At 46.7% G+C, this 27,157-nt stretch overlaps 1 protein-coding gene across 3 annotated transcripts in view; it reads left to right on the top strand.

The window, feature by feature from the left end:
- Positions 1 to 1,490: 1,490 nt before the first annotated feature.
- The window catches only part of MPRIP (myosin phosphatase Rho interacting protein), a gene marked incomplete at both ends in the record, with an annotated part of 128,302 nt that continues 102,635 nt past the window's right edge, over positions 1,491 to 27,157 (top strand). For all 3 annotated transcript variants that reach the window (XM_084236176.1, XM_084236175.1, XM_084236177.1), the window contains one exon: positions 1,491 to 1,613. In XM_084236176.1, the coding sequence (XP_084092302.1) occupies positions 1,491 to 1,613 (123 nt within the window). The remainder of the gene's footprint in view (positions 1,614 to 27,157) is intronic.

Genomic DNA, 27,157 nt, shown 5'->3' with positions numbered 1-27,157 from the left:
TTTCTCAGAGATCATATCCCTCCTCTCAGGGCTCCTACAATCTTCTGCCTGCACAGAAGTTTCTTTTATAGTTTTCCCAGCTAATCTTTTGACCAGGAGACTAGACAATACAGGTTTGGAGTGACGGCTCTGTCTCTCCTAAGCAGAGAGACCCTGCACAAACCACTTCAGGTGTCTGAGCCTTAATTTCCTGAAGTACGTAATGAGGGAAAGAATGCCTAGCTCAGTAACTGGCATGGAGTCAGCCTTCACTAATCTCCCATAATAGAAGTGACAGGTCTTCAAGGCTGACATCCTCTCTTAGTCATCCCTTGAAACCCTACCTCCTATTTCTTAACTACTTTGAGCCTGTTTCCGCCTGCGTGAAATAGGGATGATAATGGAGAGGCCGCGAAACTTTAATGAGCTAATGCCTGTCAAGCACTTGGAACAAAATGTGGCCCTTGTTAATAAAGCTGCCTGTGACTGCGACTAGGGGGGCGTCGCACACAGTAGGTATTAAACTAATCCGCTCGGAACTGGGCTTGGGTGTCCAGGATGGGCACGGGCAGACGAGGTTGGAAGCGAGAGGTCTGCAGACGACTAGCGGGGAAGTCGGCTCCGCCCTTCCCCCACAGGCCCCCGCCCAGCCCCTGCAGCTGTCAGGACCCGGCCGGCCTCGGCGCCAGTCCACCAAACCTGAACGTCCCAAGCCGGCGCCCCCACCTTCCGTCGCCCGCACAAGTTACCTTGAGCTGGGCGGCTCTTTGTCCCCGCCCCCAGCCCCCATTGGCCGAGGGGTTTCTTTGTTACCAAGTGCGCGCCGCTGTCATTGGGCCGCCGGGCCGCCGATCGGGTTGGGGGCGCGGCCCCGCCCCGCGCTCTGCCCCTATCGCTCCCTCCTCCCCCGCGCACCCGCCGCCCGCCCGCCCGCCCGCCCGCCCGCCCGCCCCGCCCCGGCCCGGGAGTGCGCGCCGAGCTCCGCTACCATTTGCTGCGGCCGCAGGGCACCGAGGGCAGCGGCGGCGGCGGGGACAGGCCCCGGGCACTGGCAGCGACCCGGCGCCGGGGAGGCGGGCCGGAGCGCGGAGAGGCGGCGGGCCCGGGAGGCCGCGTCCATGGGCCCGCGGCGGCCGGGCGGCGGCTGCGCGGGCGGGCGGCGGGGAGCGCGCGCTCTGTGAGGGCCCGGGCGCGGGGCCGGCCGAGGTGCCCGGGCTCGCCGTGCCGCGCCGCGCCGCGCCGTCGCGCGAGGAGAGGCCCGTCCCGCACCCCGGCGCCCGCCAGCCCGCGCTGACCGCCGCGGGCGCGCTCCGGCGGCGGCGGGGCCTGCGTCGGCGGCGCGGCGGGGAGGCGGCGGGCGGCGGGGGCATGCCGCGGCGCCCGCGCTGAGCCCGGCCCGAGCCGCCCCCGCCGGCCGTGCATGGTGCCGCCGCCCCGCCGGCCGCCGTCCGCAGCCGAGCGCGCGCCGGGCCGGGCCGGGCCGCCGGGCCTGCGCCGCCGCCGCGACGACCATGTCGGCGGCCAAGGAGAACCCGTGCAGGAAATTCCAGGCCAACATCTTCAACAAGAGCAAGTGTCAGAACTGCTTCAAGCCCCGCGAGTCGCATTTGCTCAACGACGAGGACTTGACGCAGGTGAGCGAGGTGGAGACGCGGGCCCTGAGCCGCGCGCCTGCGGACCCGCGGCCGCTCTCCCGGGCTGGAAGTTCCCGGGCGCACGGGCGCCCCGCTAGGTGTTGCGGGGAGTCGGCTGGGGCGGGCCAGAGTGCCTCGCCCGGGGAGCTGGCCGCCTCCCCCAGTTCCGACGCCCGGGAGACCTCCCTTCTGCTGTGGGAAGGGGAGCAGACGTGGCCCAGTTACGAGGCGGGCAAGGGAGGGGGTGCAGCTGAAGGCTACCGGGGATGGGTGGGAATGGAGGGGGAAAAAGTGTGAATCTTGCGGGGTAAGATTGGAGAGGTGGAGGGGAGGGTATGGGAAATGTATTGATAGAGTCGGGACAAAAGGAATATCCTCAAGTATGCAGAAAAATAACATCCTTTCCCGTTCCCATAGCCCTGCCATGTGATTCATGCTTTTTGGGTGACTCAAAAATGCCTGGTTTTTCTTAGTAGGAACAAAACCTTTGGCGATTGCTTGCTGCTTCTCAGGACCCCCCCACCCCCCCTCAGACTCTGTTTTGGGTCGGGTGCTAGACTTGTCCCTCAACAATGGCCAAGGGAGTAAGACTGTCTGAGCCGACTGTGGACTTCCCTCTTGTCAGACCCAGTCTGCTCTTTTTCGAAATCATTGCTGCTCTCAGTAACAGAAGAGAGGTGAGGGCCTTGAAGTCTGGGGAGGATGGTTTTGCTCTTGAACTTAAAAACCAGAGGACCTCCTGTTGATGGGAGAGCTGGGGGTTCCTCTCCCCACCCTGCCCTGCCAGCTCTCGGGTTACATGGCAAGGAATGAAGAGATCTGTGGGTCTTTGGGGAGATGGGTTTGTTTCTCCCAGCCTTATCTGTCAAATGAGGGCTTTGGACTAGTTTAGTAGGTCCCAAACCTGCATCGGAGTCAGTCTTTCAACATAGAATCCTGGGGGGGCCGACCCAGGAGTGATTTAAGAGAAGGGGAAATTTGTATTGGTAACAGCTCCCCAAGAAGTTTGTAGTCTCAACTGGCCTTTGGGGACCCCTGCACTGATTTGCTCTCCGAGCTCCTACTGTTTCAGGATTCTCTGGAACGTTGGGAGGACTTTGGAACATGCAGATTCATTGGATTTCCTGACCAAGCCTTGTCTCCTTCCCGTGTGTCTGTGGCCCCTCCTCACCCGCTGCCCCAGTCTCCTTCCTCTTCAGAGCTTTCTCTCATCTCTCTGAATGAGACCAGTGGAGCTCTTTTCACATTCCAGTCCAGTGTGACCTAGTTGTAGCCACTCCTTTTGCAGAAGAACCCCTTAGATGGAAAACATTGCTTTGAAGTGGACCGGCCTAGCCTGGCTGTTTTGAATGCCGCTTAAGTGCTCCCAGGGTTTGACTTGTTTACACGGCAGGCCAGAGTAGGATAGCAGGGTAGGGGTTATGGCCTGGGACTTGGTGCCTTCCTTGGAGGCTAGATTCCCAACAGTCAGGAAAAAAGACTCATCTAAAACCAAAAGGTTAACCAAACACGCCAGCCCTTGAAGTCATACGATGTTAGGACCAAAGGACCAGGTCAGCTTGGAAAGCGTTTAACTAAGTTTCTTAGTTAGAAGGTGATCTGGTGTGTGGGGTGGACAGACACTTAAGGGAAATTCTTTCTTGGCTTGATGTCTTTTTCTAGGAAGCAGTTTATGTGGTAATGAGGGTTCTGTCATCAGAATCAAGAAACTTTGCTCCTAGGCTTGACTCATTTTTAACTCGGTGACCATGAACAAGTCCCTTTGCCTCTTCTTTTTTTATAAAATGGGAGTAGAGGTCCCTGTCTGTCTTTCCTCACCAGGCTGTTGTGAAAGAAAGTCATTATCTTATTAAAACTTTTTTCTCTTACAATTTAAAACACAAACAAAGTTTAGTTAATTTTGATTTAGGAATTCCTGAATTGTCAGAGGTTATTCTGAGGGGTGTACTGGTAATTCCAGGCAACTGCTAAAGTTGGTAAATTAGGTATTTACACCTCATAGGGCCTGTCTTCTGATTTTTAAGTGCAGATAAACTAGAGTGGATTCTGCATAGTTGAGTTGAATCTGTTAAAAAAAAAATCTGTTGCTTATTAATTGAATTAAAGAGGGGGCTCACAAATTTAAAGCACTTTACTCTTTCACTGTATCCACAGTTGAATTGTGGGTTTTGAAACAGGCCTGAGTCCTCCAGGGCACAACTGAAATGGTAGTTTCTGAAATAATGAGTGGGGTTATTTGTGCTGGGAGAGTTCAGGCCAGCCTTTTACCTCCTGGGATCTTCCAGGAAGAAACTGCTCTGAAAAGAAGAGGGAGACTCCACTGTTGCCAATAGCCTTAGCTGCTGCTCTGTGCATCCTGCCCTCCCCCAACCTCTTACACTCATCCTCATGGCTCCATTAGAAAACCTCAGCCAATCGGTTCCCATCAGTCTCCCTCAAGTCTTTGCTTCCTGCTGCCCCTCCCCACCCTGAGCTTATTTTAGACTATCAAGGCTGGAAGATAGATCAGCTATCCCGCAGGCCACCCCCTCTTTAATAGGCGAGGATGCCGAGACCAGGCAAGCAGTGAGCGGCGTTGACTGACTTTTGCTCTTGGGATGTCATTGTCCCAGGGATAAATATGCCTCTAAACCTTCTCTGATTTGAGCATATTCCTTTAGCTATGGGTTTTGGTGGTTGTTGGTTTTTTTTTTTTTTTTTTCCCCCTGGAGAGATACAGAAACCTGTGAGGGACTGCAGCTGATTTTACCAATGAGAAGACTGAATCCCAGAGAAAGAAGCGACTTGCCCATTTGAGGGTTCACAGCCAGGGTTCTTAAGTCACTCTTCTTTCTCCTGTTCGTATTAAGGGTCTACAGTGGCTACCCCATGAACATACAAGGCCTAGGATGGTTGTGTTGTAGAAGGTGACCTGGAGGGCAGGCTTGGTGTTGCCCACCAGGGCTTGAGATTGCAGACTCTCCCTCACTGTTGGAATTTAGAGTGATCCAGGATAAGTAATACATGACAGTCCTTTATTACTTGTCATGCTTCCCTCCAGTCCCAGCCCCTGTTCACAAGGTGATGTTTATTCTTCAGTCCTTCTGTGCATTCTCCTCAGGCATGTATTCAAATACACAATTGAAACCTTTTTAAACTTAAACTGTATGGACGTATTTGCTCTGCAACATTTTTTTTCCTGCTTGATAACATGTCTTGTGGCTCTTCTCATGGCATTACATAGAAATATACCCAAATTGTTCCTCATATTGTACCACTAGGGATGTATCATAGTTTCATCATTCCCTTATTGGTGGACAACAAGGTTGCTTCTGGGTTATGCTGTAACAAACAGTGAATGTTTCGGCAGGCATCTTTCTCCGTGCTTTTGGATTTGTGTGTGTGTGCTTGCACGAATTCAAGTATTTCTCTGGGGCAGACACCTAAAAATAGAATGACTGGGTTGACATAAAACGTATTCAGTTTTTTTACGGATATCACCAAATTGCCTTCCAAAAAAGGCTGTGTCATGCTATTACCAGGATTGAATATTATTAAATGACTTAATCCTTTAATAATTTTCCTAATTACCAGAGATTAATTCTCTTTTTATAATATGTGGTGGGTATGTTTTGTTTCTATTGTGGATTGCCTATTTGTGGTGTTTACTTTTTTTCTATTTGATTACTTTCCCTCCTCCCCCTATTGATCTGTGGGAACTCTCTATGTATACTCTAGGTCAAGGGTCCACAAACTTTCTGTAAAAGGTCAGATAATAAATATTTTAGCCTTGTGGGCTTCAGTGCAGAGTTGACACCTTTATATATTACAGTATTATACATATAGTACTATATTTTATTTTCACTTGTCCTTTCATCTTACATATGGTCATTTTTCTTTTGCATATGATAGCTTTTAATATAAATGTAGCTTAATTTGCATGTTTTCCTTTATAGTTGTAGTTTAATCTCATGCTTAGACAAATCTTCTAAGATTATAAAATAGTCTCAAATATTTTCTTAGTTCTTTTATCATTATTTTTATGCTTATCTTTTTAATTTACCAGATTTGTATTTTAGGAAAATAATTCTGGCCAAAGACAGAAGATCTAGTATAGGCCCTTGAAATAGTCCAGATAAATGACAATAACGGTCTTCTCCAGGTCAGTGCTATGAGGAGAAAAGGAATGTCAGTTATGAGGACAGGGTGCTCTGGGATTGAACCAGGGTGGTTAGAAGTACCTTTAACAGAGATTGAGATGAATCGATTTGGAGTAGATATGGGGATGGGGAGGAGTGAAAAATAATATGGTAATTTTGCCCTTGTGGAGGTTGTGGTCCACTTTGGGGTGGGTAGGAATTCTGAAGTCATGGGAGTAAAGTAAGTATCCTCACTCAGGAGGAGTGTAGAGTGAGATGAGAAGGCGGGGGAGAGTTGAGGGTTGGTGGTTAGTGGGAGAAGTAGGTCTGGAATTAAGGTTCCTTGGCTTCTAGGTCCTCCTCACAGCCTCCATGTGGTTTTCTGGGGTTGCTGGTAGGTATTCACCTGAGGTGATGTCTCATTCTCCTGCCAACCTTTGTGACTTTTGGCATTACCTTTTGTGGAAGGAGTCACTGCATCTGAACTTAAGTTCTCATCCAGGTCTACTACTATTATACTGTGAGGCTTTGGATGGGTTATTTTCCCTCCTCAGGCCTCTTATTTCCCACCTGAAGACTGAGGAGGTTGCTCTAGATGTTTACCAGGGCACTTTTCGTCCTTCTGTGTCTCCTCTGTGTCCCCTTGCAGTCTCCCTGTCTACTTCTTCCCCTCACCATGTCCATCAGTACTCTATTGCAAGGGCTGCTGGGACTAAAGGATAGGAATACCAGGCATAGAGGTGAGGAGTCCAAGACTTGGTCTGTGTGCATTATTTCATCGACTTTACCTTTGTTCCTGTGGCATTCCTTTAAGTTCCAGGGTATGACTTAACATTTACCTCAGAAGCAATGGGAGATTTCATGCCCACCCTTTTTAGAAGATTTATATAACCTGTGTGCAAATTAGAAGGTTGTTTGGCACAGGTGTGTCAAAAATACTAGACTTAAAAATGGCCAACAAACTCATGAAAATGATGGTCAGCAACTTTAGTCTTAGGGAAAAGCAAAATGAAACCACAGTGAGACACTACTTTACACTCACTGGGATGGTTACAATAAAAAAAATGGAAAGTAATAGTGTTGATGAGGCTGTGGATAAATTGAAACCCTAGTACATTGTTCATTAGAATATAAAATGTGCAACTGCTGTGGAAAACAGTTCGCTAGTTCCTGAAAAGAATTATCATATGAACCAGTAATTCTGCTCCTAGTAAATACCTTAAAGTATTGAAAACAGGTATTCAGAAAAATACTTTTATAAAAATGTTCATGGCAGGGGCCTCCCCGGTGGCGCAGCGGTTGAGCGCTGGGTTGCGAAGCTGCCCGCTGCCTCTGCGGCGCAGGTTCGATCCCTGGCTGCTTCCCGGCCACCAGAGGAGGGTCCCACATGGCGTGCAGAACTCTCCTGCCGCCCGCTGCTCCCCTCAGCAGTGTACTTCGGTCCTTCTGCCTGCTCTGCTCCCCGCTCTGGCTCTGGTGAATTCTCTCACCCTCCCGCGCTTCTGACTGTACCCAGTGCATGTATAAACAAAACAAACAAGCCAGCAAACAAATAAATAAAGCATGCCTCTATAAAAAAAAAAAAAAAATGTTCATGGCAGCATTATTCATAATGGCCAAAAGGTAAGGGCAACCCAGATTTCCATCAATGAATGAGTAGATAAACAAGTTGTGATATATTCACACAATGGAATATTACTCAGATATAAATAAGAATGAAGTACTAAGACATGCTACAACATGATTAAAGCTCAAAAACATGATGCTAAATGAAGGATTCAGACATAAAAGATCACTTATTATATGATTACATTTATTTTAAATATCCAGAATAGGTAAATATGTAGAAACAGAAAACAGATTAGTGAATGCCAAGGGCTGTTCCTGGGGGGAACAGGAGTGCCTGCTAATGGGATCACGGCTCTATTTTGGGAGTGATGAAATGTTTTAGAACTAGATGAGATACTGGTTGTATAACATTGTGAATGTACTAAATGCCCCTGGGTTGTTCATTTTAAAAGGGTTAACTTTATGTAATGTGAACTTTACCTCAATAGAAAAAAATTGAGTTCGAGAATCATACAGATACAAATCCCAAACCTGCCTCTGCTCCTTGTGTCATTTGACATGAATATATGATTTTTTTCTAGAGTCTAGATTGGCAGTTTTTGTCTTAAAGAGCCATATGGTAAATCTATTAGGCTCTGTAAGCCAGTGGGCAAAATTGAGGAATTTATAGGTATTCATGTAACCATTTAGAAATGCCAAACCCAATCTAGTTGTTGACCTTAAACAGCCAGCCGCTAGATTTGGACTACCAGGCATAGCTTGCCAGCCCCTGGATTCATCTAGTCCTGTCCAGTAGAACCATAATGGGAGCCACATATGTAATAAATTTTTCTATTTGCCACCTTAAAAAAATAAAGGTGAAATTAATTTCAACTATATTTTACTTAACATATCTAAAGTATTATTATTTCAACAAAGAAGTTACTGTGTAAGATTGAACCTTTGTAGTACCTTTCACTTTAGACTAGCCACTGTTGAGTGCTCCATAGCCACATGTGTTCCTGTGGCCCCATAGCGACAGTTCTTGAAATGTTTTCTCACTTCTGGGCTCTTGAGATCCTCAGGGGAAATAGCTGGTGGGAAGGCTATGTCTGTGGGTTTCCTTTTCCCTGGGGGTATCCTGCAGATAGCATGCACCCCAAAGATTCCTGTTCCTGGAGTCCTCTCATTCCTGTTGTTCCTGTTTCTGTCCCCCGCTACCCCTTCTTGTCTTGGTTATCTTTTTGCTAACTTTGGGGACTTCTTTCTTTGGTGACTCCTTTTAGTGTATTTGAGTGCTCTGGGTCTCTGATCCCTGCTCCCTGATCAGGGACAGAAGGGAGGAAGGTGCCAGCCAGGGCCCAGCAGACCTGTTCTTGGAGAGAGAGAGGGAGCCAGGGGCAGCTTGATTTGTCTCCCTCCAGGTGAACTGCTGGTGACTGCACGTGGGCATCACCCTTTATATTCACGGAGTGTTTTGCAGCTGTATCCTGGCTGCTATTTCCTTGCATTCTGGCCTATTATTTGACCTTTGTCTCCAAGTTTTTTCCCTTGCCTCACAGAAGGAGTACAGTTAAACGCCTGTTTTACTCTTGGCACAAATGTGCAGGGTGACCCAGGAAGGTCACTAACATTCTGCATACCTCAGTTTCCTACCTATAAGCCAGTGCCCTCATTCCATTTTCTGGGAGGGGTGTGCTAATGGAATGGATGGAGGGTGCTGGCCAGGCCTGTGGAGGTTCCTGAACCCCCATGTGGTGATTAATATTCCAGGAAGCATGCGTTGTGCCTTTCCTGTCCAGTGGGGAATAGCCTTTGTTTGGTCGATCTCCTGATGACTGGGACCCTGATGTTAATTAGATGAAATAAAGAAAAATGACTTGGGATGTTTATCTTTCATTTGTTCCCAAGCTGCCATTTAGTCTTGAAAGAGAGGAGAGAGAATTACAGTTAGGGAAAAGAGAGAAATGACATCATACTGCTGACATCCTAGTGCTGTGTAAGGAGGGAGGTGCAGTGAGAGGTGTAAAGAGCCCTGGATGCTAATTTGGAAGTATTTAATTAAAGAAAACAGATTTTTCTTTTTTCCTTTGAAACTTACTCTCCAAGACTCATTTTCCCATCTGAAATGACACAGCTGGACCAGGTCATTGGTTTTCAAACTTTCATTAAATTGTGGAAACTTTTACTCAAAGGAATCTCGTGGGGAATGTCATGTATGAAACCCAAACGGCGACCTGGTCCTGGATGCTGGTGTCAGAGACTGAAGTTTAGTCTCTTGGCCACTTCTGCCTCTTATCTGGAGGCCTCCAGGTTATATCTGGGGGTGATGAGGGGCAGGTTTGAAAACTCTGCCCTAGATTTTGTGGTCCCTCCAGTCTTAACAGTTGAGGATTCTGTGAAATTGTCCATGGCAGTTTAACAATTGCCTTGGGATGGAGCCCCAAATACCCAACTCTGTCACTCCCCTTGTATTATCATTTCCTTTGGAGGAGAGAGAGCCAGTGGGTTGATTCACTGGCATTTTGTCCCTGGAGATGGAACTAGAATCCTCCAAACTACTTGATGGTTTTCTTAGTCAGGGTCATCCTAGGGCATATGAAACCACAGTTGGGTTTTTCGCCTGGAGCTTATAACCCTTCCGACTCCTTCCTCCCTCCGTGCTCAGCTTGGCTTTTACACACTGTGCTAGACAATGGCCTACCTGGGCTTTGGGCAGCTCTTGCTGAGGGAGTGATGGGCCTGTGCATCCTCCTCAGCCTTCATTGTACTAAATCAGGAGTCATGTACCACAATCTCATTTCATTCTCAGCAGCTGGAGAGGCAAATAGGGCTGGTGGCAGCATGGCCACTGGTAGAGGAGGGGATGTGGCATTTCAGAGAAACCACTTGAAGCCATTGAGCTGCTTAGCAGTGTGCTGTGATACAGACCTTGGTTCCATGAGGCTCCCACACCAGCCTTTGTGCAGCAGAAGCCTGTCCTCCCAGGAAGACCACTTTGACTTGTAAATTTGGAACTGTGGCTGTCGGAGGCTAGGGTATTGCAGAGCTAATCAAAGCTGTTTAATGGCTTTCTAATTCCTAGCCCTCTGAGGAGGGGTGTGTGGGGCTGGGTGATTACCACCCCCACCTCTGCCATTCAGCAGATGAAGAATTGCCCCCAGTTGGCACATGGAGCACCTGAGACCCAGAGGTACAGTGACCTGCATAGGTCACAGGAAGGCCAGTGTGGGTTTTTCCAAAGTCCTGTTTGTCCTCCCTGTCTGATAACAAGTATTAACCTTTGCTATCAGAATCAGGGCCTTGCCCTGACTTGGATTCCTTAGTTGCTGGAGTGTAGGGTGTGTGTATGGGGAAAGTGCTACGCAGGGCATTTCATAGGTCCTAAAATCTCCTCAGCCTTAGGGTGTCCATGTCCCCCAGACAGGCTGTTGGCCTGTGGCAGTGACCACACCTTTGGCACAGTCCTGAACAGGAAGCCTTGTTTTTCCTCCTGAAAGAGGAATTCAGAATCAGGAAATAGTTGTGTCCTTGATCTCTGTAGATCCTAAACACTGGTTTTAACACACAGAGCAGTGAGTCTCCATGGTGCACTTTCAGATACAGTCTCTTACCTCCTGTATTCCTGGCCCACAGCTGAAAGGGTGGGGGAAGGGGGGCAGCTGCTGGGAGTCCCAATAGAACTAGAGAAAAGAGTCCACATCTCCTGGGTGTCTGGTGCCACACCTGGAGCTTCCCTACTCAGGCTGGTGAATGACTGGGGACTTTGGGAGCCGCGGGGCTCAGTGGAGTGGGGTGTTCATTTGGCTATCGCTTGGGGACCTGCTCTGACCTAGAAATCTGACACAGTCCCACTTTCGTTTAAACATACTCAGGTAAAGGAATGGAATGGTTGAGAGGCTTTCAGCACAGATTTGGGTTCACATCCTGGTTCTGTTTTCGACACCAAGTGAACAAATTAAGTGTGTCCTTGCTCTGAAAAGTAGGGTCTCTAATAACAAACCTGTGAAGGTGGTAGGCAATGCAAAGCCCTCAGCCACTGCACCATGTAAAGCAAGTGCCAGTTTGTCAACTATTGGCTGTATAGTGAGTGCTCAGTAAGTGGGGTTTGTTTTGCAAGCACATTCAGAGAGGGGGACCTGCCTCCCTGATTTTGTGGGACAGTTCACCTTCAGACTTCTGTCTCCCTCTATACCCACAAGAACAAAAACCCAGCTGCCTCCTCTCCTACTGAGCTTCTAGTACCTTCTTCCCTAGGGATTAGAAGGACCACAGTCAGTTTGCTTGTGTGAGTTTGATTTTCAGAACATATTTAGTATAAAGATTAAACTGGCTTGAAGATTTTTACCTGGTAGAAAGTGAAGCGCTCAGGTGTCATTAGCCTAAGACTAAACATTAGAAGGCATGGGCTGTTTTTTCTCCAGAGGGCAGTGGCCAGCCCAGCAGCTGTCCCCTACCCCCCACCACCAACCGGTCCCTGCCATCCCAGAGTAGTGCACAGGCCCCCTGAACTGGTAGTGTAGACCCTGTAGGCGGCAGCAGCTGATCCCAACTTCAGAAGTCACTCTGTGGATATCTGAGGTACTGTCAGCAAGATATGAGAGGCTGCTCTTATCTTTCTTTCTTTTTTTTTTTTAGGATTTATTTATTTATGCATACAAGAACTGGGGTATAGGCCAGAGGTGCATGGGGTTAGTGAGAGGATTCATCAGAGAAAGAGTGGATCTGTGAAATACACTGCTGAGGGGAGCAATGGGAGAGACAGGAGAGGTCTGCTGTGCCCTGTGGGTCAACTCTCTGCCCCGGGATCCAACTCCTGTTTTATTGGCTGCTGCTAGCTTCCTAGTGCTGAGACTTAACCCCTTGCGCCACCAGGGAGGCCCTGCACTTACCTTCCTGGTGTTCCTGGAAGCAATTTTCTGAGAATCAAAGTTCTGGTGTCCTGAAACCTAAGTGGAAGGGCTGGAGGAGGGTAGAGGGCAACTCAGAATTCAGTCAGAGTTGAGCCAGGTCTAGTCCCAGATCACTGGGTGGTTGGCCAGGGTGTGTCCTGACCCTTTGATCACTAGTGTTGACTCAACCATCTTAGCTGGCAGGTAGGTCCTTCCGACTCCCTGCCCACTACCTTTACACATCACATATTCTTCAGGGAGAGGAACCTCCACCCCAGGGGTCCCCTTCTCTAGGGTCTAAACAAGTATAAGGCACTCCTTGCAGGAACCTGAGGACAAGCTCTTCCTAAAGGCAGATGCCCTCCCAGCGCATGGCCCACTGATCTTCAGTCCTTATGTCTCCCTGCCTGGAAACCTCGGGAGCCTAGGGGTCCTCTTCTTGGGGTGCTGGGCCAGCTAGCTCAGTTATGCAGCCTTCTCCAGTACGGAGGTTTGCCTGTATTTACATCACAGGGCAGTTGATAATGTTCCGGGATTACTTAGTGTGCTGATGGTGGCATTCATAGCAGTAATTCCTGTGTGCCAGGCCACTATTAACTCATTTATATTCACAGCAGCCTTATGAGGTAGAGAGATAAGAAAACTGAGATGGAGAGAGATTATGTAACTTGCCCAAGGGCAATTCACTAAGTGGTAGAGTCAGGACGCAAACCCAGACAGTCTGACAGAAGGCGTCTTCCTTGCACTTTATCCCATGCTGATCCAGAGGGGATCAGGTGGACCTTCTACAATAGATGGTAGCTCTCTGGCCATGGGTCATCCTTGGCCTCGTGTAACCCTTGGCATCATGTGTCTAGGAGCCAGGGCTATTCTGCCAGAGAGGTGTGTATTTGTTGGGAAGGGTGGGGTTTGAGTGTGAGACTTGAGCTGACCTTATTTAGATTTCCTGTCTCTTTTTTCATTTCCCATCACATTTTCCCATCCTATCTGTTTCTTTCTTTAAAGATTTATTTATTTATGCATACAAGAACTGAGGTACAGGCCAGAGATGGGGTGGGGGGTATTGGTTGTGGTAAGAGGATTCACCAGAGACAGAGTGGGGAACAGAATGGGCAGATTGACTGAAATACACTGCTGAGGGGAGCAGCGGGCGAGACAGGAGAGGTCTGCTACGTCATGTGGGTTGCTTCCCTGGTCCGCAGGGCAGGGGATCGAACTGGTGCTGCAGAGGCTGTGGATAGCTTCACAGTGCTGTGCTTAACCCCTTGCGCCACCAGGGAGGCCCCTCCTACCTGTATCTTTATAGGAAACACTGTTTCTTTTTTTTTTAATTTAAATTTTATTTTTATATTCCCCATACAATTGCAACCCCCTTATTTTGACCCCAATCCCTCCTTTCCCCGCCCCCCAGTTTCTTGATTTTGATATTTTATTTCTTATAGTTATTCTTTTTCCTGGTCCCTTATTTAAGTTTTCTAGATTCCTGCTATGAGTGAGACCATCCGGTATTTTTCTTTTTCTTTCTGACTTATTTCGCTGAGCATGATCCCTTTCAGCGTCATCCATGTTGCTGCAAATTGCATGTGTTTGTCTTTTTTGAATGCTGAGTAATATTCCATGGTGGATATGGACCACATCTTCTTGATCCAGTCATCTATTTTTGGGCATTTGGGTTGAGGAAACACTTTCTTAAAGGACAGAGTATGACTTTAATACAAAACTGTTGCCCCAGAAATTTGTCTCCTTGCATTCCCTAACATTCCTCCCTTTGCCACGAGTGGTATCATATTCTCAAAATCTCAAGAACATGGGCTTGTCAATACCAAACAGGGACGGGACTTTTTAAAAATATCACTTCCCCTTTCCTCAGTGCTGCAGTCCAAGGAAGATCATGGAGCATAGACTGGACTTGGGGCATGTGCATGGGGTGAGTGAGCAGCTGGAGAGGAGGAGAGAAGGTATAATGGAGGGACAGGCCATCGGCTCCCAACCCTTGCCCTTTCTGTGCTTGGGATGCAGTGATCTCTCTCTCTCTCTTTCTCTCTCTCTCTCTGTGTGTGTGTGTGTGTGTTTGGTTTTGTTGTTTGGGAGGGGTTGAAATTCACATAACTTGAAATTAACTATTTTAAAGTATTCAATTCCGTTGCATTTAGCATATTCACAGTATTGTGCAAATACTGCCATGCTGCACTTTCAAGCATTTCATATCCCCAAAAGAACATTCTGTAACTATTGAACTCCCCACCCCCAGTCCTCAGCAACCACCAATCTGCTTTCCGTCCTGATGGGTTTATTTATTCTGGAAATTTCATCAAAATGGAGTCATAGAATATGTGACCTTTTTTCTGATTCCTTGCACTTAGAGTAATGTTTTCAAAGTTCATCCATGTGGTAGCATGAATCAATACCTCATTGCTTTTTATGACTAATAGTCCATTGTATGGATACGCCACTTTTTATTTACCTGTTCTGTGATGGATATTTGGGCTATTTCCACCTTTTGGCTGTTGTGAATATTGTTGCTATGAGCATGCCTGTATGTATTTTTGTTAAACACCTACTTTCAGTTCTTCTGTGCGGAGACCCAGGAGTGGAATTGCTGGGCCCTGTGGTAATTTTGTTAATGAGTTGTGTTTGGAGTTGGTATATCAGGCCAGATGTCAGGTTTTGGGTGGGAGGATGGTGGATCATGGTGCTGGCAGTGGTAGGAGGTTTGGATGACACTGCCCAAGTCCAGCTTCTCCTCAGGATGGAGAGAAGTGGAGTCTCAGGCCACTAAGTGTGGCAAACACTGTGTGCCACTGTGACGTGGTGCCAGAGGGGTCATGCCGTATTGAACTTTGATCTTCCTTTTTTCCTTTTTTGTCTTAACTCCCAAACTGCCAAGGAGTAGATAAGATGGTGTCCTGCATGCATATTGTTGGGAGGAAGACTGAGTGTATATAGGAATTGAAGGCAAGACCCGTGAGGAGATAGCAGTTGCACCCCATAGTGGTGAGGGGTTTGGGGAGGACCTGAGGTGGGGCCAAAAGAGGATCCTGGGTTGGAGGAATGGAAATGACTTTAATTGTTCTGTTTGCTAATCTAGTACCAGTTTTCAAACTTCATTCTTTAGCATTAAAACACAGAGCCCCTAAACAGAAGGTGGAACTCATTATATGAAGGCAAGGAGAGACCCGTCCTCACTGCTCCCCAACCCTGAGTTCTGGGTGTTGTTGATCTGACCTTTTGTCTTGCATTGATAGTTTTAATAGAATGAGATATTTTATGTATACAAACAACATAAGTAGCATATATATGCAGTATTCACGTAGTCTGAATCTAAATAACAAAATGAACGTTACACATCTGCCATCCAACTTAGGACAGACCACTCCTCCCCCAACCTGCTCCCCAGGGTTAACCCAGAAGGTTTATAGGGCCAGGAGTGCAAATGCAGCTTAGAGCACTGGACATTGTTCTTAAAGATAGTGAAAGTTAAAAGCTATTCCAGAGAATATGGCGCAAAGCCCATTTCTTTCTTTTTTTTTTTTTTAAGATTTATTTTATTTATACAAGAACCGGGGTACAAGCCAGTTGCGCGGGAGGGTGAGAGGATTCACCAGAGACAGAGTGGGGAACAGAACAGGCAGACTGACTGAAATACACTGCTGAGGGGAGCAGCGGGCGAGACCAGAGAGGTCTACCACGCCATGTGGGTTGCTCCGCGGCCCGTGGGGATGGAACTGGGACTGCAGAGGCTGCAGACAGCTTCACAGCGCTGCACTCAACTGCCTGCGCCACCAGGGAGGCCCAAAGCCCATTTCTGTGAGAGTTTTTCCATCTCCCCAGCCCTTCAGAGGCTCGCGGGAAGAATTCCTGTGGCAGCACAGGGTGCTTGATGTTTCTGCCTCTGTTACTGGCTGGGATCCAGGGCAGGGGCCCACAGCAGGTGACAGCTTTGTGGCACCCAGTCCCTGTCCAGGGCTTCTCTCCATGCAGAGGTTGCACTGAGAGGAAGGTTTCCCTGCCCAGCTGTGTCAGGAGTCTGTTCCATTTCTAGATACACTATAAGGCAGTTCTGGGAGCAAGTCTGATGTAAGTTGCTTCCTTTTAAGGTAGTGGTGTTGAGGAGAAAGGACTCAGAGTAGAAACCAGGAGACAGACCTGAAGGATCCGGTGCATTGGGGTGGAGGTGTGCCAGAGAAGTGTAATCAGACTAGGGTGCCACAAGAGAAGCAGGGATGGTGTGGGGGCAGGAGGAGCCAGTCACAGAGTTGAGGACATGTTGGGAGAGTTTGATCAGTGGTTCTGAGATCCCTGTATGCTTTTGATTATTGAGGCCCTCAACAAACTTTGGTATACCTGGGTTATGTCTATGGTATTTAATGCATTAGAAATTAAAACTGAGAGATCAAATATTTATTAATTTATTTAAAAATAAAATAAACCTGTCACATGGTCACATAACCTTTCCAAAATTTTGTTGAGGAGAGCTATATTATTTACCTTTTTGCAATCTCTAACATCTGTCATCATGAAAGACAGCTACTACATTCTACTTTCTTCTGCATCCAGTCTTTTGCGATATGTCATGCAGCCTCTAGGAAACGGTATTAGTGACAGAATGAGAGTGAAAAGGGCAAATGATGACTCAGTATTTTTATGAAAATAGTTTTGGCTCACAGACCACCAGCAGAATCTCGGGGACTGCCACACTTTCATAACTATCGGTCCAGCCCAAGTTGGGCCATTTGCTTGAAGACCCCAAAAGCCTTGATAGAGAGACAGTGAGGACAGATGTCATGGAGCTGGTGCAGGTGCAGTATCTGGGCAGCAGTTGAGGTAGCACTGGGAATGAGACATGGGGTGGGCAGCAGGTCATAGGGCTGCCGTGAGGAGTTCCTGCCTTCTTTCTGTAACTGGCATGTTTCCGAGCTGGCTCACCAGACTTGCTGCCTCCAAGGGCTTTCTGAGGAACAAATGAAGTGTGGGTAAGGCAGTGCATGGAACTTAGTAGTGACTTGACATGAAAGCAGTGGGGTAGGTTTCATGCCCTTGACTCTACAGTCTGACACTTTGCTTTTACCATTCACCACTATATTCTGCAACTCTCTGAAGGCAGGAGGTCAAAGAGGACTGGAATGTTTTAGTGTGGAGACTAGAGTAGCTGCAGACAGGGCCAGTGGCTGGGAAGGTGTGGGAATTGAGAGGCAGCCGAGAACTAGCAGTCTGGAGGCAGGCAATTCTCCTTGAGGCTCTGTGCTCATTTGCTTTGCAGCTGGAAATTGAGACCTCTGTGTTTTCATTGAGTGGTATTTGATAATTTCCAAGACTCCATCCCACAGCCTATCCTGGAGCTTGGTGCTTGGACACTGAATTGGAGACCTGACAGTAGCCCTCTCCTTGGAGATACAGGGTTGGGACTTGACACGAGGTTGGAAGGCAGGGTGGAGAGAGCAATTGGGACTCCTCTGTCTAGGAGTGATGGTCAGGCTTGAGCCTGACCATCTCAGTGTAGCCTGCCTATACATCTCAGTGTATAGGCAGAAAGGGGGCCCAAGGGGATCTGGGAGGTCCTCAGAGGTCTCAGGTGACACGATTGGGATGTTTTTTGGACTTGGATCAGCTCCAGAATCTCCCTCAGGAAAATTAATCTCTCAGATTAAAATGATTCTCTACCAGGTTCTGCCCCTTGGATTTGGTTATTGGACAGGAATTTTGATGTCTTTAATATTAAATGAGCACGTTATCCCCATCAACTCAGATCTTTTAGTTATATCACAGTTTTTGTTAGGACATTTTTTTTTGTATGTATAGCATCTGTTAAGGAAAATATTTTCCCTGCTCCTTTCTCCTCTGCTCACCACTCCTCCCTCCCCAGCCCGTCTGTGTCCTCTTTGGTGGGAAATCTTTGTGGCAAGGTCTATGTAGGTTTCCTTTGGGAGGTTTTCAGCTTGAGCTTGGTTTATATAACTGGAGTGACCCAACTCCCACTCTGCTTTCAGGGAGCCTCTCAGGAACCCTCTTCTAGCACCCACTTCAGCCCTTTTCCCTTTTTTTGACCTTTCAGGAGCTAATTGTCCAGACTTAACATTGATAGGTGGTTTCTACCTTTTTGGTTTCTCTTAAGAAGGTTATTTAAAAATAGTCATTAAACTTATACACAGATGTTCACAGCCATCAAAAGGTAAAAACAGGGCCTCCCCGGTGGCGCAGCGGTTGAGCGCTGGGTTGCGAAGCTGCCCGCGGCCTCTGCGGCGCCGGTTCGATCCCCGGCTGCTCCCAGGCCACCGGAGGAGGGTCCCACATGGTGCGCAGACCTCTCCTGCCGCCCGCTGCTCCCCTCAGCAGTGTACTTCGTCGGTCCTTCTGCCTGTTCTGCTCCCCGCTCTGGCTCTGGTGAATTCTCTCACCCTCCCGCGCTTCTGACTGTACCCAGTGCATGTATAAACAAAAAAAAACAAACAACAAACCAGCAAACAAATAAATAAAGCATGCCTCTATTAAAAAAAAAAAAAAAAGGTAAAAACAACCCCAGTGTCCAGCAGTGGAGAATGGATAAACAAATAGAGTCATGTTCATGCCGTGAGATGTTTGGCCACAGAATGAAAGAAGTACTAACACACTGCAACATAGAGAAACCTTGAAAATGTTAGGCTAAGTGAAAGAAGCCAGTCACAAAAGACCACACACTGATTCCATTTGTATGAAATATCCAGAGGAGGCAAATCTATAGAGCCTGGGGTTGCCAGGGGTTGGAGTATGATGGGGGACAGAGGCTTGGGGAGTGATAGCTAAGGAGTACAAGATTTCTTTTTGGGGTGACAGAAATGTTCTACAGTTGTGGGGATAGATGCCTGCAAATCATTGAATTACATACTGTAAATGAGTGAATTATGTGGTATATGGATTATGCTTCAAAAATGTTCTTACAGAAATACCTCCAGTTACTACCCCCACCTCATTTTTGGTTTGTGTCTTTTGGTTTGTGTCGCAATTCACTTTTTGCCAAACCATTGTTTTCTTGTTTGACATTTTCTACCCATATGTGACTAGTGTGACTAATACCACCATTTCCACCTCTATTCTGCTTTCCTTCTTGGATATCCCAGTTCCTAAGAACTCACTGGACATGGTGCCGGCCTCTCCCTCACATCTCCCCACAAGTGCATGTGTATGCATACCTATGCACACAGCCTAGGGTCAGCTGTGGTCAGGTGTATGGTAGCAGTGTAGAACATGTTCTGTGCCAAAACCAACATTATTTTAGAACTCTGGGTCTTGTTTCACCAAATATTTATTGTCTTTGCTTCTATCTTGTGCCACTTCTGATTTGGCAGAAGGCTGGAACTGTTAGGTTGTCTCAATGTTTGGGGCCTCTGAGATAACTACTGAGGAGTGGGCATTGAAGATGCCAGACCTCATGGAATTTTGGGATGTGCTCATGTTTTGGGAGATGTCTTGACCCACCCTGCCACCCATAACACGCTTCCAGCTGTCCAGCCACCTCCTCTGGGGGCAAGCATGAAGCTCTGCACTTGCTGTCTGCCTTACGCTGGTTCAGCTGTGCCAGCTTTTCTCAAACTGTTTCCTGACTTCAGTTTCTAAAGTTGATCTGTTCGTTCCTCTTAGAAGTTTTTCCTAGATCCCTCCTCTCTGTTCTTTGATAATGAGTTCTTTTCCCTTCTCGCCACTTTTTGTGCTTTGTCTCATTGTAGGAATTCTCAATGGCATCGTCATATTTGCACTGATGTCTTTGTGTCTGGTCTTTGGCAGCAAAGGTTGATAAACTATATATTTTTTTTTGAGTTCTGGAGCCATGTGACCTGGTATACTTAATAGGGTCCTAATTTATTCCCCCAAATATCCCAGTTCGGATGATAAATTACAGGGTTACCTTACTTATGAAACTCTGCTTTCCCTGGGATGTGGAAGAGGGGAAAATCTGCACTCACACTATCTTTGCACAAGTAACAAAGACTCTTCCTTTTCGGGAAGAGCCCTGAGATTTCCATTAGCTCCCCGAATGCCTTAGCAATCATAGTAAGTTGCCTTGCTGCGTGGTGGATCTTTGGAAAGGTGATTTGTGGTTGGTCCCTCGTGTAGTGAGTGATGAACTCCTTACAGCTGTCATACTTTGGAGCCACATATAGACCATAGTACTGCCCACAGGGCTGTCTGGAGAATGGTGTGCAGTCAGGACCACCACCACCCCCCAGGATAGTACCCGCCTTGGGGAATACACTTCCTGCCAGGACAGTCAGCCTTTACTTTTGGGAGTGGCTCACTAACATGGAGAGGTGGTGTCAAGTGTTTAAGAACCAGAAATGAGGGCCTCCCCTGGTGGTGCAGGTGGTTGAGCACTGTGCTGTGAAACTGTCCACAGCCTCTTCAGCATGGGTTCGATCCCGGCTGGCCGGTGAGGGTCCCACATGGCACAGCAGACCTCTCCTGTCTCGCCCGCTGCTCCCCTCAGCAGTGTGTTTCGTCAGTCTGCCTGTTCTGTTCCCCGCTCTGTCTCCGGTGAATCCCTCTCACCCTTCCGCGCATCTGGTCTGTACCCTGGATCTTCTATATATAAATAAATAAATCTTTAAAAAAAAAAAAAAAAGAACCAGAAATGAGGCCAGGTGGCCTTGGTCAAGTCATGTTTCTGCCAATTGCCTGCTTGGTGGCCTTAGACAGGTCACTTAACCTCTGTGCACCTTGTTTCCTTGTGTATTAAATGGAGATAGTAATGGCACATACCTTGGAGATTTGTTGTGAAGATTGAGGAATAAGTGATGTGAAGTACCTTAAGCAGTGACCGACCTTGTAAGCTGTGGGTATTCATGGATCTGATGACAGTGGGAAGCAGGACAGATGTGATTCAGAGAGAAAACTGATAGGTATTTTATACAGACTCCCCAGAGTGCTCACTTGGATCTAGTATGTGTCCTCTAGATCAGCAGCCTTTCTCACTGGGACAGCCAGACTTTTGTTTCATATGGCCTGGGTCCTGATCATGTTGAATCTGCAGTGGCTGAGAACAGTTGTGAGTATCTTTGTGGACTTTCAAAGGCATATGACAGGCCTTGGAGGCTCATGGTTTCTATACTGAGGACTATAGTTTGGGTCCAGAACTAAATGGCTACAAAGCAAAAGGACAGTATTCTGTGGGGCTTAAGACCCCAGACAAGTCATGGAGAAGAGCCCTGGCATGCTTTGCAGGGACAAGCTTGAATGTGGCCTCTTGAGGGGTCTGTGATGATAGTCAACACTGGTTGGTCCTGGCAGGTTTGTTCTAGAAGAGAAGTCCCACTTGCCTGGGACTCCTTGACCCTACCGGGCATGGTCACATGAGTGCTGACCTCTAATATGGGTCAAGAAGGTGGGCACATGGCTCTGCTAAAAGGCTTTCCCCACAGCATGCTTGGACTTAAAGTTGTCTGGTCCTCTGCTGTCCGTCTAGGTGGCCGCAGGACAGTGAGGCATGACATGGGTAAGGCCTGAGTCCAACTTGAACATGTGCTCACAGCTCCTTTCACTGACTTACATCTAAACATTGCAGAAAAGACAGGTGACCTTGAATTCTCCCATGATTTACAAGCTTACAAGTATGGTCGGATGGCTGCTACCCAGTCATCTTTTCTCATTTTAGAATTAAAATACAGAAAAAATATCAAACAGTCTGCTCTAAGTATTAAAATGTTTCCATAGAACTCCTTTGGAAAAAAAAGTGGGGGCCGAGGGAGGGCAGGGGCAAGGAACCAACCTCAAAACCACAGAAGATGTATTTTTGTAATTTATACCACATTTTGCCCATAGATCTTTCGATGAATCCTCTACCAAAGGGCCATTTGCCTACATAGCCTATTGGGAGTGCAGTTCCCCAACCCTCACCTTTGAACCGGAAAGTCTTTGCCCCAAGAATCTCCTCTGAACTGGGAGACTGGCCCCCACACTATGGATCTTTCTTTAGGACCATATGGGACCTTGCTTTCTGAAAAACTTTCCTGGGCATGGTCACTCTGCTTGAGCTCAGGCTTTTAGCCTGGTGTGAGGGAGCCTGTGTGCTGCCCCTACCCTCAGAAAAGGGGTCCTGAGATCCTTCCAGACTCATCACAAATACTCTGCAATCTGCCTCTTACACTACTCTGGGACCTCCACTTCTCACCTTCCCTGTGGAGTTTACTTCTCTGAGAACTGCTGACCCCAAGCCCTGCCCTCAGCTTGGTTTGCACGCCAGCTGTGTGCACACCACAGTGTAGCTACTGAGATGTTGCCCCTGACTCTGAGGCATTGACTGTTCGGTGGCCTAGTATGTCTTACGTAACTTAAAAATATGCTATAGAAAGGATATGTGTATTTTTATATTGTAGATGGTGGAACTGAGATTCATGGGGATACTCTCTTGCCCTGGATACTGGGGCACATAATGACTAAGTCGTGGAGCCAGAATCTTAACTTAGCCATTCCCTTGTTGGATGTGGATGTCCTCCCATATCATGAATGGGACTTTTTGCCTCTCTGTGTTATTTCTTTGGGTTACTGGGCTAGGAACATGGCACCATCTTGGTTTTGCCACACATGGCCACACTGCTACCCTCTGAGAGTGTGCCTTGTCTTATAGCTCTTATGCCTTTTGTCTTTGCCAGCATCGTGTACACTTGGTGGCATGCCTGGGGATTGATTCCACGAAGAGAGACGTGCCCACAGGCTCAGTCTGTCTGCTGGCCCTTCAGTGCCCCAGCCTTGGCTGCTGAACAGTACTTACTAATGACCTAGGTGCTCCATGTTGGGGGGGGGGTCAGTGATGTGGCCTAGACTCACCCAGGTCTTCACTGGGAGAACAACCAGGGAGCAGTTCCACTCTCAGCAGTGTGGCCCTGACTGATGTGTGTCCACTGGTTCATTCTCAGTTTTGTTTTTCATCACCGCAGCCCTCCTTTGTACTGGGCACTTAGATGGTCATGACTCCTGTCGTGAGGTGTTGTAAAAGAGAAGAAACAGTGATGGGCTGGGGTGGGAGATAGATCTTGGAGGGTAAGTTGCCAGCAGGATACATGAAGAGCCATCCATGTAGGAATTGCTGGTGCAAAGTCCAGAGACCTGAAATAAAATTTTCTTTCCACTGGGAAATAAAAGTGAAACAGCAGTTTGGAAGAGGAGGAGGCGGGAGTGTTCTGGATTAAGGGCAGTTTCAGCCACTGTAAATTCTCAGTAAACAGATGAATTTGGATTGGTTACAGTACTTGAAGGGGCATGGGATTTTGAGGGGACCTGTATAGGGATAGTGACTCCCCTATTCCATGAAGTCGAAGGTATTTGTATGTGGAACGTGAACTTTGGAAGGTGAGGAGGCACCATTCTGTAGATGGCCTTCAGGATAGGGTGATGGCACCTTTATCAGGGGAGGGATGGTTAAGACCCACATTTTTGCAGCTATAGGTTTGGGTGCTTCCTCTTCAGTTCTGTATTGCACAATATGTCTGACTCCCTTACTCAAAGCCATGTTCACTCAGGGTAAATCTGAGGGGACAGGAAAAGCAAGATTAACCACCTGTTAGAAATCCTACCAGCGACTTCCTCTTCCCACTCTTTGAGCCACAGACAGGCCACATGAGACTGAGTGCCGAGCATGTAAAGTTCTGGATGCCGTGGAGCTGGCTGTGATGGGTGGCTGTGTCCACAGGCCTGTGTGTTTCTGGGAAGCATCAGTGTGGCAACCTGACAATGCTGTATAAAGCAGGCCAGGACTTTTGCTCCATCCCTGCCTGTGACCCGCCCATTTGGCCCGAGTTGAGACAGTTGAGCTTTCCCTGATGCAACCCAGGACTGCCCAAAGAGGGAGAGGGGATGGAATGGAGGAACCTCATTGTGGTCAAGTAGGCAGAAAAGAGGGTGTGTTGTGTGTGTGTGCATGCGCATGTGCAGCCCCCAGGAGATGCTTTGGAAAGGTCACTGGAGCTCATACAGCACAGCTGAGGACCATGTACTTTGGCTTGCCTTTGCTGCTGGAACTCCTGCACTCTAGGGCTGTGGTGGATCCCCCTTCCAGTGTTAAATGCCTGTGTATGGGTAGGAAGTATTTGTGCAGATAACATTTTTGTTTTTTAATAAAACTTTTAATTTTGGGATAGTTGTCATTACCCATTATAAGAAATAAATCCATTTTCCCCCAATGGTGATATCTTGTAAAATTATGGATCAGTATCACGGCCAGGATATTGATGTCCGTGCAGACAGGATGAGGGGCACATCCATTCCCACAAGGCCCCTCACCCCACACCTGCCTCCCACCACCACTAACTGTCACCCCTGGCAACCGAGAGTCTGTTCTCCATTTCTATAAATCCCACATTTCAAGAATGTACTGTGAGTGGAGTCATCTGTAACTTTTGGGGATTGGCTTTTGTCACTCATAAATTCTTGAGAGAGTCATCCAGGTTGTGTGTGTCAATCATCTGTTCCTTGTTAGTGCTGCGTAGTGCACTACGTGTAGTGCACCACAGTGTGTTCAGCCATTGGCCCGTGAGAACACCTGAGCTGCTTCCAGTTTGGGAAAATAAAGCTGGTATCAGCACTTCTCTACCCTTTGTGTGTGAATGGAATGGAAGCTTTCACTTTTCTGAAGTACCCAGGAGTGCAATTCCATGGTATTTGCAAGTTTAGTTTTTTAAGAAACCGCCATTTTTCAAGAGTGAATATACCATTTTCCATTCCCTCCAGCAGTGGATAAGTGATATACTTCCTTCACGTCTTTGCCAACATTTGGTGTTGTCATCCTGTTTTACTTTAGTCATTTTGATGGATGTGTAGTAATAGCTTTGGTTTTAATCATTTCACTAGAAGCTGATGATAATATCTTTTCATGTGTTTATTTGCCAGGTGTATACCTTGGAAATTTTTTTTTGAATTTTTATTGAGGTAACATTGGTTGACATTATTGTTTGTATTTTGGAAGTGTTGCCATAAGTTCTTCAGGTATTGTTGCCATAACACACCCACCACCAAAGCTCCCAAGTCCACCACCAGAGTCCATTATGCTCCCTCCCTGTGAAATGTTTACTATTGAGTTTCAAGAGGTCTTTATGTGTTCAGGATACTAGTCCTTTTGTTAAATACATGGTTTGCAAATATTTTATCACACTCTGGGCCTTATCATTTTACCTTCCTAATAGGGCATTTTGCAGAGAAAAATTTTAAATTTTAATGTTCAATTTGCCCATTTAACTTTGTGTTTGATTTTGAGTTAGTTTTAATGTAAGGTTGAGCTTTGTTTTTGCCTGTGGAGGTCCAGTTGTTTCAGCACCATTGATTTGCTTTAGCCCTTTGTTAAAGATTGCATTGGGCATATTTGTGGCTCTTTTTCTATGCTCTCTATTCCATTCATCCGTGTGTCTAACCTTCCATGAATTCCACAAAATCTTGATTACTGTGGCTGTATAATAACTTTTCTGATCAGGTATACAGGTTCCTTGCTCTCTATTCTTTTTTCAAGTCTGCTGTTTTGATAGCAGATTTTCTCTCAACCTGTGTATCAGTTTAGGGGATAATCAGTGTCTTAGGATCTTCTAGGCTATAATTCAGTATGTGTTTCCATTTTTTGACATCTTTGATTGTTTAAGTATTTAATTTTTTTAAAGATTTATTTATTTTATACAAGAACTGGGGTACAGGTCAGAGGCATGGGAGGGTGAGAGAATTCACCAGAGACAGAGCTGGGAGCACAACAGGCAGACGGACCAAAGACACTGCCGAGGAGAGCAGCCTGCAAGGCAGAAGAGGTCTGCTGCACCATGTGGGTTTCTCTCTGGCCAGCCGTGAATTGAACCCACGCTGCAGAGGCTGCAGACAGCTTCACAGTGCGGTGCTCCACCCGCTGTGCCACTGGGGAGGCCCTAACTATTTAATTTTTAAAGTGATGTAAATGATACTATACTTTTGGTGTCCACATATGTTTATAGAAACTAGCAATGTGTATGCAATCTTATATCCTGCATCCCAGCTGAACTATTTCTAATTTTTGTAGATCCCTTATGATTTTTCTATATAATTATATCACCTGTAAATATTTTATTTCTTTTTCCTGATCTGCATGCCTTTTATTTCCTTTCCTGCTTTATTGCACTGGCTAGAAATTGCAACACTGTGTTAATGTCTTGCCTAGTTCCCAGTCTAGAGGTAAACATTTAGTCTTTCACCATTCACTGTTACATATAATATTAACTGTAGGTTTTTTGTAGGTATTCTTTGTCAGTCAAGGAAATTCCCTTCTATTTTTCCTAGAGGATTTTCTTTTTTGATCATGAATAGATACTGCATTTTTTGTCAAATGCTCTTTTCTGCATTCATTGATGTGTTGACAGGTATCTTTTCCTTTAGCCTGTTAAAATGGTGGATTATGTTGACTTTTTGGAGCATCAAGCCAGTCTTCCATTTCTGGAATACATTCCATTTGTTCATTTTGTATAATTCTTTAAATATATTGCTGGATTGTATTTGCTGATATTTGTTGATACGTTAGGCCAAAATTATTTTTTCTTTTTTCTGATTTTATATATTTTCCTGCTTGAACTTTAAAAAACCAAGTTTTATGATAAATTTTATGATTTATTTGCAGTGTTTTCCTCTTTTAGTGCTTGCTTTTTTTTTCAGCCCCCCCCCCTTTTTTTTGTTAGTGCTTGCTTTAAGCGTTACATTATATATACACAATTTATCATAATCTACTGGTGGTGTCATTTTACCAGTTTAAGTAAAAGGAGTACTTCCCTGTATATCCTTTTACTCTTTCCTATGTAACTGTCTCAGGTATTTCCTGTACATAATTTAGAACTACATAAGACAGTGTTATAATTTTTACTTCGTCAAACCTATTTTTAGAAACTCAAGAGAAGGAAAACCTAACTACCTGTGTTTTTGCTTACTGTGCTCTGGCCTCCTTTTTGAAGATTGAAGATTCCTCTTTTATCATTTCCTTTCTTTTTAGAGAACTCCCACTATCCATTTTTAAAGGTTGGTC

Source organism: Talpa europaea, assembly GCF_964194135.1.
Source record: "Talpa europaea genome assembly, chromosome: 7".
In the NCBI taxonomy this organism is placed as follows: domain Eukaryota; kingdom Metazoa; phylum Chordata; class Mammalia; order Eulipotyphla; family Talpidae; genus Talpa; species Talpa europaea.
This window is presented reverse-complemented; position numbering and strand designations above follow the sequence as displayed.